Genomic DNA, 11,133 nt, shown 5'->3' on the forward strand with positions numbered 1-11,133 from the left:
GTTCGGGATGAAATCGGGAGTGTGGGCTTTGGGGAACGCTGGGTGGAGTAAGAAACGGTCATGAATTCGAAAAGCCTTAAAGGATGACTGTGCAACGTGGAGCTCGAAGAGGTGTTCCTTCAGAAGTGGTCACGCCTCTGAAGAGTAGAAAATAGATTTGTCACTGGGCCTCAGCCGCCACGAATCCTCCATAGTGTGGCGAGGGCACTCATTGTGCACTTCCCCGCTTACTGATAACCAGAATCAGAGTGGCTGGGGGTGGGAAGGACACCCGGCAGGGATCATCTAATCCATCCTCCCTGCCATGGGCAGGGACACTCTCAACTAGACCAGGTTGCCTGAGGCTTCATCCAGCCTGGCCTACAACACAGCCAGGGAGGGGCCCTCCACAACCTCTCTGGGCAGTCTGTTCCAGAGTCTCACCACCCTTCTGCTGAAAAACTGCTTCCTAAGATCTAATCTAAATCCGCTCTCCTTCAGTTAAAAACCGTTTCCCCTTGTACTGTTGCCACACACTCTTGTAGAAAAGTCGTTCTACAGCCTTCTTGTAGGTTCACTTCAGGTATTGGAAGGCAGTTATGTGGTTCCCCCCAGAGTCTTCTCTTCTCCAGGCTGAACAATCCTGGTGCCCTCAGCCTATCCCCATAGCAGAGATGCTCCAACCCCTGGGTCATCTTTGTGGCCTCCCCTGGACTCGTTCCAACAGCTCTATGTCCCTTTCATGGTGGGGACATCAGAACTGGATGCAGTATTCAAGGTGGGGTCTCACAAGAGCAGAGTAAAGGGGGAGAATCACCTCTCTTGATCTGCTGCCCACCCCTCTTGATGCAGGCCAGGCTGCAGTTGGCCTCCCAGGCTGCATGGACACGCTGCCAGCTCATGTTGAGCTCATCAACCAACACCCCCAAGTCCTTCTCTTCAGGGCTGCTCTCAACCAACTTTGTACCAAGACTGTGATTGTTCCTGGGATTGGCCTGACCCAGGTGCAGGACTTTGCATAAGTTTGTTTCCCTTTCAGGAAGGGGACCCCCTTCTTGCTTCTCTTGTTTTACTTGTCACAATCAGTTTGTGACAGCAGACAGATGCCAAGGCTTTAATGAAATCTGTGTTCATCTGACCAGGGTAACTACCAGGGCAGAATAAATGTAGGTATAAATGGAAAATAGCACATTAAAACCTATTGTTTAAGCTGAAAAATGAAATTCTGGTAACTGGAAGAGGTCAGCACCCAGATGTCCTTTTCCCATTTAAGATAATCCAGACTTGAGAACCTTCTGACTTACATTATTAAAGATTAAAATCTGGCAGAGATGGGCTAAGATTTCAAATACCAAAAAATATGTCAAGTCTTCCCTGACTTGTCTGGGGCCAGACACAAGCCTTGTTAAATGGTGCAGCAGAGTTCCAGGCTGCTGCCAGCACGCTGTCTAGACAAACTGTGCCACCAAGTGTGATGCGACCCTCTCGTTCATCAGGTGGACTCTCACTACTGCCCCAGCTGCCTGGAGAACATGCCTTCAGCTGAAGCCAAGCTGAAAAAGAACAGGTAAGGTTGCTTTGGCTTTTTTTATTTCATCAAAACACCCAATTTTAGACAGTTCATTCCTTAATCTGTACCTGGCCGTGTGTATTCGAAACTCCCTTCAAAAATCACATTGCTTCATGTTACCTTTTAATTTGTTTTGGGGAATAAGTGTCTTTCCTTGACGTATCAAGTGCTTTTCATGCTCTACTGGTTTTGATGACCTGCTCTCATAATACACAGAGTATTTTAGCATCACCCAGGATTTGTCAGTGTTGCCTTTCTGCTCTTGGCTCCTGTTCCCACTCTTGGCTGCATTGCCCTTTTTCCCTAGTGCTGCTGCGTGAGATGAACAGATCTGATCATTTAATCTTCATGTGCTCATTGAGGGCGTTTTCCTTGGCCTGGGGGACCCTTGTTGGAGCATTATCTTACAGGCTTTCTTCTCTGCAGGTGTGCAAACTGCTTTGACTGCCCCTGCTGCATGCACACCCTTTCCACCCGGGCCACCAGCATTCCTGGGCCAAGACTACCATGAAAAAAGCATATTACCTGGCCTGTGGGTTCTGCCGCTGGACCTCCCGGGACGTGGGCATGGCAGACAAGTCTGTTGGTAAGTGGCAGTCAAAGACAGAAAACTGAGTCATGGCAGGAGCCCAGTGTGTGCTCTGAAGGTAACAGGTAATTAAGTTCGTTTTGGGCCGTGTGAGGTAGGTGGTATCTGGCTGGGTTTTGAGTCACAGCTGGAAACTCACAGACACACAGCTTGGTGCTGAAGAGCTGAGCTGAGTTAGTGGAATGTGTGACCTACTTCCATGCCCGTGTTACCTGACTAGTGAGAAAGCTGTCAGACCTGGGGCTTTTTAGTTGGTGCACCCTCCCCACAGCTGAGATCTTGTTTGTGTGCCTTCAGAGACTTTGAAGCTGCTTGGTCTGACAGCATAAGTGTCTCATTTATTTTCCATCACTTTTGTTCACTTAAGGCTTATTCTAGGGTTGCTAGTCAGCATTTGTACTTGGCTCTTCTCTTCATGACAGCACTGGAACAAAGCTTTTATTTATTTCTTGGTGTGTAAGACATACAAAAAATATCTTTGTGGCTCCAGAAATGGAGCTGAGTAGACCAAGCAGATCCTCTTGGATCAACTTCCAGTGTTGATGTGAATGAAGACTGGGAACTGCTAAAAGTAGCTCCTGGGTGCTGTCCTGAATCTCTCTCTCAAAAAAAGCCCACAGTATAAAAGCTGGTGAAGTGCCTTCAGCCCAAACCTGCCTGTGAAAAGCTTTCAGAGGTGTGTATTTGTGCAGGCATGAGCTGAATGAATCGCAGTGGCAAATGTGGCAAAAATAGGGAGTGTTGTACTTCACGAGTACAACTGAGATAGGTGGGTGTTAATGTGATTTCTGTGTGGTGTCTGGAAGGCTCCTCCTGAGGACTTTGTCTTTTTCTTTCTCACACAGCTAGTGGTGGCTGGCAGGAGCCGGAGAATCCTCACACACAGAGGGTGAGTGAAGGGGAAGGCTGTGCTTAGGCTGAGACACTTCAGCTGGAAAGAGCTGTTAGAGGTGCCAGACCCTCTCAATCACTTTTTCTGCATCTATATAATCCTTTAGATGCCAGTTCCAGCTCCTAATCTCCACCTTGACTGAATTCAATGGAAGGATGGCCTCTTAGAGGCTCTCCATGGATGTCGCAGTATAAAATCTCCTTTTCAGAAGAAACTCATTTGCAAACATCCTATCTAATGGTGCTGTTAAAACACCAGTGAATTTGCTGCGTATGTATGTGAACAAAAGCTGTTTTCCGACCAAGAGTGTGTCTAGGATCTGGGAAACAGAACTGCACCTTTACTGCCCTTCCCTGTCACCAGATAGGGCTCCACACTAAATGTGATCAGCCTTTGTTGGGGGGGGAAAAAAGATGCTGTTTGCTCCACTAATTCAAACTGCTCATTTTTGGCCACATGATGTACTCTGTCCAGTTGTCACAGATGCATGAACAAAGCCTCAGTTGCCTGGTTGCAAAGTGAGGCTTGGACTCTGCTCTCCAATAGATGTTGTTCCCAGAGAAGAGTCAGTTTGTCACCCACAGCATGGTTTAAAACACACAGGCTTCTTTAATGTATATCCTTCAAAGTACAGCTGCCACTAGGAGCAGGATGAAACCTGTAGCAGGAACCCCGGTTTGCTCACAAACAAATGCTGCAGCTGGTCTGGCCTCGGTTCCCCATTCACTGGGCATCTGTTCCTTTCCATCCCCCCAGATTAACAAGCTGGTGGAGTACTACCAGCAGCTGGCTCAGAAGGAGAAGATCGAGCGGGACCGAAAGAAGCTGGTGCGACGCCGAAACTACATGCCCCTGGCCTTTTCGGTGAGCTGGGGGCAGGAGCCATGCACAGCACCCTCAGATGGGATAGCTGGGAGCACAGTAGGGCTGCTTGGCTGTTTTTTTAAACAGAGAACGTGAAGAAAATGCGTGAGGGCACATGGGCTTCTTTAGGGATGAGCAGTTTTACACCAGTTGTTATGTATTCCATCGCCTGTTTCTCTCATAGTCCTCTCTGATAGTGCCAGGAGGGTTTACATGTGCCATGCAGAGAGGTGTGTTACTCAGCAGTGAAGCACAGGGCAGCCAGTCAGGATACCAGTGGTAGCTCTTCCTCAGCACAGCTCTGTAATAGTTAGATCAGGCTGGTCAGGAGCTTTTCTGCATGAAGTCTCAACCGAAATTGAGCTAAAGACTCAATTGTGGCCTGAACAACTTGTTTATTGTAGCTGGCAGGTCAGTGCTTACTTCATTTAGCTGGGTGACTCTGCAATGCTTGCTACTTCTCAATTAACTGTGCTTGCTTTCTGCCCTTGCTTGTGTCTTATGGCTGCATTTTTTGTCTCCGTTGCTACCTGCTGCTATTTTGGGGGCTCTCCGCAGCAACACACTATACACGTAGTGGTAAGTCTTCTCACAGTTTCTGCTGGTGTTAAAGCTCTCATGGTACCAACTGAAGGGGAATACCAGGTCCTGCTCTGCACCGTGCCACAGGGCCTCTGGCTTGGATGAGTCCAGAACAAATGCAGGTGAAGGCCCGCTGGTTAGAGGGTGAGGTTTGTTACAAACCCTGGGCTTTGTCAGGTTACAAACAGGGCAGTGTCTTTGGGTAAGTAACATACACTTGGAAAGCCAACCTTCACCAAGCTTGGCTGAGACTCAGCCGTCGGTCTGCCTGAGGAAAAGAGCATTAAACTTCTGGTCCTTGAAACATCCCCTGGGTAGGCTGATGCTCAGATTTGTTTGGTGAGAATTCATGTTTTGAGTCCTGCCCAGAAGGAAGATTTCTGCCTCTAGGCTCCCTGTGCACAGTTCAGCTGTAGAAAGCCAGGGGGTAGCTGAGGTAGTTCTGAGGAGATAGGTGAGACCTCAGGAGGCTGTGGGGGGGGTGAACCTCCCTGCTGCCTCCAGGAGTGCTGCAGAGCGTTCCAGGTGGACACGTCCCCACGTCGACCCACTTCTGCTGGCAGTCGAGAGCTCATTCTGCACTGCTTGGCGTGCCATTGCTCTGAAGAGAAGATCAAGGGAAAAATGTGTCAGTAGTGCAGGCTGGTGATGTAAGGAAAGAGCAGAAGCTCTGTAAACAGTAGCCATGTATGTCTGTGTCCCTGTCTGCAGGTGATTGTTTTCTCCTTACTAACAGAGCAGAGGAAAAAAAGAGAAAAATAAATGGGGGAAGCACTGAATGTTTTTCCCTATCTGCTTTCCTTTGCTTGTCTCCCTCTGCTTGTCATGCAGCTCAAAGGATGAGTTTGCAGTAGGTCTCTGTGCTGGCAGGAAGCAGAGCTGAAGCTGACAGTTCCTTTTCTCCTGGCAGGACAAGTACGGGCTGGGGACGCGGCTGCAGCGGCAGCGGCCCGGGGCACCCCTCAGCGCCCTCGCCGGCCTCTCGTGAGTCTTGGGGCTGGCCTGTGTGGGGAGGGTGGGAGGCACAGGCAAGAGAGAATAAAGCAGCTTTCAGAAAGGTGATGAACGTATGAGCAGATAGCAGTAAACAGAGCTGCTTTCTTCAGAGCCTCGGGGAGATGTCGGGTCCTGGGGCTTCTCCGTGCAGCTTTGGGTGCTGCCGGTCGGAAGAAGCAAATGCTCACGTCCTTGTGCAGTCACTGTTGTCTTGCAGGCTCAGTTCTCACCATCATCCACATTACAACACGGTTACTGCTGTTGCTGTCTCTCAGGGCACGTGTGCTGTGTTTTGTGACTGAGTTGTTCCTCACTTTACTTCAGCCTGAAAGAGGGAGAGGACCAGAAGGAGATCAAGATTGAGCCCGCTGATGCAGTGGAAGAAGTGGAACCTCTTCCTGAGGATTACTACACAAGACCAATCAATCTGACAGAAGGTAACACCTTAATATTCTGTCACTTCTTGCCCTTATGTTTTATAACATGGGCAGTGCTTGAAAACATGTTCATGGGGTTCCTAATGGCCTAAGATTTTAGTAATTTTTGTGCTGGGATTGAAATGCTGGGAAATTTGTGACTTTTTAAATAGTAACTTTGAATGCAGCCTCAGTTGTATGTGGAAAGCTCAGAGCCAAGTCCCTCAGGCCTCTTAACAGTTATTTCATTTTCTTGCTGACCTTAATTTCTCTGCCTGTGAAGTGTCAACTTTTGGATGGAGAAAAGAGCTGACGTCCTTCTTCAAATAATAGCAGGAAATAAGGAAGTAGTTGAGCTCCTGGGAAGCTGGAAACAAAACAGACCTGTTAAGTAACAATTGTGCATTACTTTGGTTGCCATTTCTTTGGCTGGCTCGTGATTTAATCAGCAGATATTGTAAATTGGTCCATGAAACTTGGGAGCAAATGGGATAAAACAGCAGGTACAGGAAGCAATGTGGACTTGCTGCTGAGGTGGCTCTACGTAGGACAGAGGTTCTCGTCAGACCTGCAGAGCTACAAAGTCTGACAATATTAATTAATTCATGAAAGGTTTATGGCAAGGGCTAGATCATCTTGGTCTCCTTTTCTCAGGAGGCTGTCAGCATTGTGAGAGGGTGATGCTGGTAAAGAAGGCAACTTTTGTGGTTCCCTGCAGTGAGGGAGTGGCTGCCAGGTGGCTCACTGCCTCGTAGACACTGGGGACAGGGAGGAGCCAGTTTTTTGGGAGAAACCCATGGGAAGTTTGGCTGCTGGGACTGCTTTGCCTCGGGAGCTGTGTAGTCACTGTGTGAGGTGGTCATGCAAGCTCCTTGCTGAGAAGCTGTATATTGTACTTGTGCAGCGCCCAGCTGGGAGGGCAACAAAGCTATGAGAACTCATTTGCCCTTGGTGGGGAAAGAACTTGTGTTCTAGATATTACCAAATTCTGTCTCCACCCCAGCTGAGCTCTGAATAGAGATCAGGGTCCTTCATTTCTCCTGGGCTGGCACCGATGTGGCTCTAGTGTGCCCAGGCAGAGCAGCCCTTTGTACAGCTCTTCCCTTCTGTTCTTTCACTGCCAGAAGCAGCAGTACTTGCCAGTGGCTTCTGGGTTACTGGGTGTGGGTAAGAGGAAGTTTCTCAGCAGTCGTAGCAAGCCTGCAGGCAGCACACTGCACACTTACTCTTGGGCCAGGGCATGTGGGCTGCCTGTCCAGTATGTGTATTGTGTACTGGGCTCCATCAAAAGAAGCGTGGCCAGCAGATTGAGAGAGATGGTTTTGCCCCTCTGCTCTGATTCCTAGAGTCCTGTGTCCAGCTCTGGAGCCCTCAACACAGGAAGGACATGGACCTGTTGGAGTGGGCCATAAAATTGATCTGAGGGACGGAGGCCAGGCTGAGAGAGCTGGGGTTGTTCAGCCTGGAGAAGAGAAGACTCTGAGGAGACCTTATGGTGGCCTTCTAGTACCTGAGGGGGGCCTATGGGAAAGCTGGGGAAGGACTGGTTACATGGAGAGATAGGATGAGGGGCAATGGTTTTAAATTAGAGCAGGGTAGATTTAGATGGTGAAACCCTGGCCCAGGTTGCCCAGAGAGGTGCTGGAGGCCCCATCCCTGGAGACATTCAAGGTCAGCCTTGATTGGGCTCGGAGCATCCTGCCCTCGTTGGAGCTGTCCCTGCTCCCTGCAGGGGGGTTGGACTAGATGACCCGTAGAGGTCCCTTCCCCCCAAAGCCTGCTGTGGGGGTGTGCCGGGGGCAGTCCAGCTGAGCTCTGCAGCCCCAGGAGGGTGTTGACAGTCTTGCTTCCCGCCGTGTGCAGTGACGACCCTGCGGCAGCGCCTGCTGCAGCCGGACTTCCAGCCCATCGGCGCCTCCCAGCTCCACCCACGCCACAAGCACCTCCTCATCAAGCGCTCCCTGCGCTGCCGGGTGAGTCGCAGCGGCGCCTGCTGGACCCTCGGGGGCTGTGGGGAGTGGGGAGGAGAGCGATTGGCTGCCTAGAAACCGCTCAAGGGCTTGGGCTGGTCAGAGTTCTCAGGCAAATGAGTGGGAACCAGGAGGTGGTTGCATCTCTGATGTGATGAGGATTTTGAAAGAGGGACTGCGTTGTCAGAGGTGCATAAAGATGGGTTTGGGTAAGGGTCTGTGTGCTCTGTCTAGCCAAGGAACTGGAGAAGGCTGCTGGCACAGTAGGGATTCAAAATCTGCTGTTACTGAACACAAAAATCAAGTCAGCAAATAAAATATTAGTGCAGAATACTGAAGATGCCCTTAGAGTGAAGGCAGAAAGAGGGTATTTCAGAGAACTGAGAGGTGAAGATAGGCAAGAATTAAATCCAGGTTCTGCTGTTGGCTGACTACATGATCTTCAAAAAGCTGCTTGCTTTCTCAGTGAAACAGGGGCACTTGTCTGGTTCCCAGAGCAATAGAGCAATATTCTTCTAAGTATTGTAAGATGCAGAATGCAAGATGTTTTCTCAGAAATAGTGTCAGACTGACCCTGTACATGTAGAGTAGCCTCTGAGGAGATCAGTCTTGAGTTCCAGCTGTTTGTTTTTTTCCAGTGGATTCTGGAGCATAAAGAAAAGGGCTTGCAGGTATTTGTGTCTTCTTCCTACTGCAGTCAGGGAGTGTCTGAGTGTTTTTTAAGCCTGGTTCCAAATCTCACGTTTCTGAGATTACACCAATAGTGCCAGATATGACATTTTTGGACAGCAGCAGCAGTGGCTACAGGCACCCCAAGGAAGTTTTTCTGTGTGCTGTGCCCGAGGCTGGTGATGTCATGACTAGTGACATGGTGCTGGCAGCTCTGATTCTGCAGTGTGGGACTGCACACTGTCTTCTAGTGCTGACTAAATTGTCTCTGTGTCTAGAAATGTGAACATAACCTGAGCAAACCAGAATTCAATCCAACGTCTATCAAATTCAAGATCCAGCTGGTTGCTGTGTAAGTAAGATATAGGGGCCTGGGAGAACAAACACCTATCCATGCTTAGTTAATACCTTGTCTTTTAATTTCATTTGGACCCTTAATTTGACCTCTTGTATGATTGTGTCGTCTCTTAGGATGGCGTAATCACCTTTTTAATATATTTAGCTGATCTGTAGTAGGTTTGCTTCCTGATATTTTAAATGTTTGCTGAAGATTTCAGCAGTTTGAAAAAGACCTTGAGCTTTTGAAACCTTTGAAAAAGACCTGTGCTAGCCTCAGCTGGTAGCAGGATTTTGTAGGATTAGATTTCTGTGGCAAAAGGGCGCTCCAGTTTTCATTTTAATGCAAACTAAGCTCTGATGGCACTGAAGCAGTTAGCTGGATGTCTGTGAAGACATCCCTGTACTTCAAGAGGCAGGTTACAGATGGCAAATCCACCACAGTCACTTGCTTTGTTCTTGCAGTAACTACATCCCTGAAGTGAGGATCATGTCTATTCCCAACCTGCGCTACCTGAAGGTCAGTACTGAATGCCTTAGGGTGAGACAGAGCGGGAGCTGTGGGTCTGGGATCTTTTTGGGAGGGGGTGTGTTGTGATGGTTGTTCCCTGAGGGCTTTGCTCTGTTTAGGGAGGGTGCAGGGTTGGACAGAGTGCTGGGATTAACAGTGTGTACTTGTCACTGCGTGGGCAGATGACCACAGTGTGACGTCTGGCCTCACAGGCACACGCCAGTAACAAGAATAAGAGGTGTGGAGGCGAGATCTTGGCTGGATCCCAAAGATGTGGTTTTATTCTATTAAGAAGGAGTGCTGCCTGGCACTGGCGCCTTTCTGACGGACTGGGGGTGTCTGCTCTGCATCCCTTCAGTGTGTGGGGTGCAGTTTTTGAAGGTGCTGATCAGTCACAGAAGGTGGAGGTGCTACCAGTAACGATGAGGTTTAGAATAATTGATTCTTCAACTGTGATTCCTGAACCTCCCTAGGAGAGCCAGGTCCTCCTGACTCTGACCAACCCCGTGGAGAACATCACACATGTCACACTGCTGGAGTGCGAGGAGGGAGACCCTGACAACATCAACAGCACTGCCAAGGTATTGTGTCCTCCTGCTCTGCGAGCCCAGGCCTCTTCCAGGGCTCTCCACTCCCATTTATCCTTCCCCAGGTCACTCTTATGTTCTTCAGTCCCTGCTGACTGTGTTGCATTTTCCTCCTTGGAGTTCAAATGACTGTCACTAATGTAAATATGAGCTCAAAGTATTGTGAAATTGTGTCTTGTTCACTGAGATTCAGAGCCCAAGGGAGAAATACCTGTTTTCACTGGTGGAGGGGTAACTGGGAGCTGCCAGGGTGGAGGAAAGCCCAGGATGAGTCACTTCTCTGTTAAACTGCAGTAAAGCAGCCCTCAGAAGGGGAGGGCCCTCTCCTGCTCGCAGCATAGGTGGTGCCAAGTGCTGAAAGCTGCTTCTTTTTGTGCTCTGTTCCAGGTGGCAGTTCCTCCCAAGGAGCTTATTCTGGCTGGCAAAGATGCTGCAGCAGAATATGATGAGCTAGCAGAGCCTCAAGACTTCCAGGATGACCCTGAGTGAGTGTTGTCTGTCCTGTGGGGATCTTGTCTCTTAAAAACTTGGCACTTCAAGTAACACACTCTCCTCTCTGTCTTCAGTGTGTTTTGGGTTTTCTTGGGGGTGGTGTTTTTTTTTGGGGGGGGTTAGAGATCAGCAATTGCTTGTGGTTTGGGGTATTCAGGAGACATTTGTTCTGGCACTGTGTGCCATTCTAGCAGTTGAGTTGCAGATGGTGGCACTAATTCTCTCCAGGAATACCCCATGTAATCCTTTCCTTTGCACGCAGAGGGGTCACAGGGAGATCTACACTGTAGATGTCTGAGTTGCCTTCAGCTGTCAAAATGAAAAACATTCTGCAGCCTCTTGGAGAGCAACTGGGGCTGCAGGCTGTGGCCCTCCCCACTGCACGGCTGGGCACAGGACACCCCCGGCCAGAGCAGGCGTGTGCTGTGGGACGGGTGTGCCAGGCAGGGGCTGTCAGTATGAACGGGGGTGCCCGCGGTCAGGAGTGGCTGTGGGCCCCCCAGGAAAAGGGCAGCAGGGAGTAAGCCATGAGCCAGGCTAGCGGGTTGTGTGCAGCCACACGCTGCCCATCCCCCTTGCGTCGTGTCAGAAGGGATCTCCCAGAACAATCGTTTGAGAAGCTGGCTGAGCCGGTGCTCTTTTGTTTCTCGCCTCGCAGTGTCGTTGCCTTCCGAAAAGCC

At 49.7% G+C, this 11,133-nt stretch overlaps 1 protein-coding gene across 1 annotated transcript; it reads left to right on the top strand.

Moving 5' to 3' along the window:
• Positions 1–1,475: 1,475 nt before the first annotated feature.
• On the top strand, positions 1,476–11,130 carry DCTN4 (dynactin 4 (p62); the record flags this gene model as incomplete). The annotated part of the gene is given in 14 exon segments (XM_008935765.1): positions 1,476–1,546; positions 1,976–2,040; positions 2,043–2,135; positions 2,984–3,027; positions 3,787–3,894; positions 4,453–4,473; positions 5,387–5,460; positions 5,797–5,909; positions 7,752–7,861; positions 8,806–8,879; positions 9,329–9,383; positions 9,848–9,955; positions 10,349–10,446; positions 11,112–11,130. Coding segments are annotated over 14 exon segments (1,017 nt in total), but the record flags the coding sequence as incomplete, so codon positions are not given.
• Between the last annotated feature and the right edge of the window lie 3 nt (positions 11,131–11,133).

The sequence above is a fragment of the Merops nubicus genome, unplaced genomic scaffold, assembly GCF_000691845.1.
Source record: "Merops nubicus isolate BGI_N331 unplaced genomic scaffold, ASM69184v1 scaffold16042, whole genome shotgun sequence".
Lineage (NCBI taxonomy): Eukaryota > Metazoa > Chordata > Aves > Coraciiformes > Meropidae > Merops > Merops nubicus.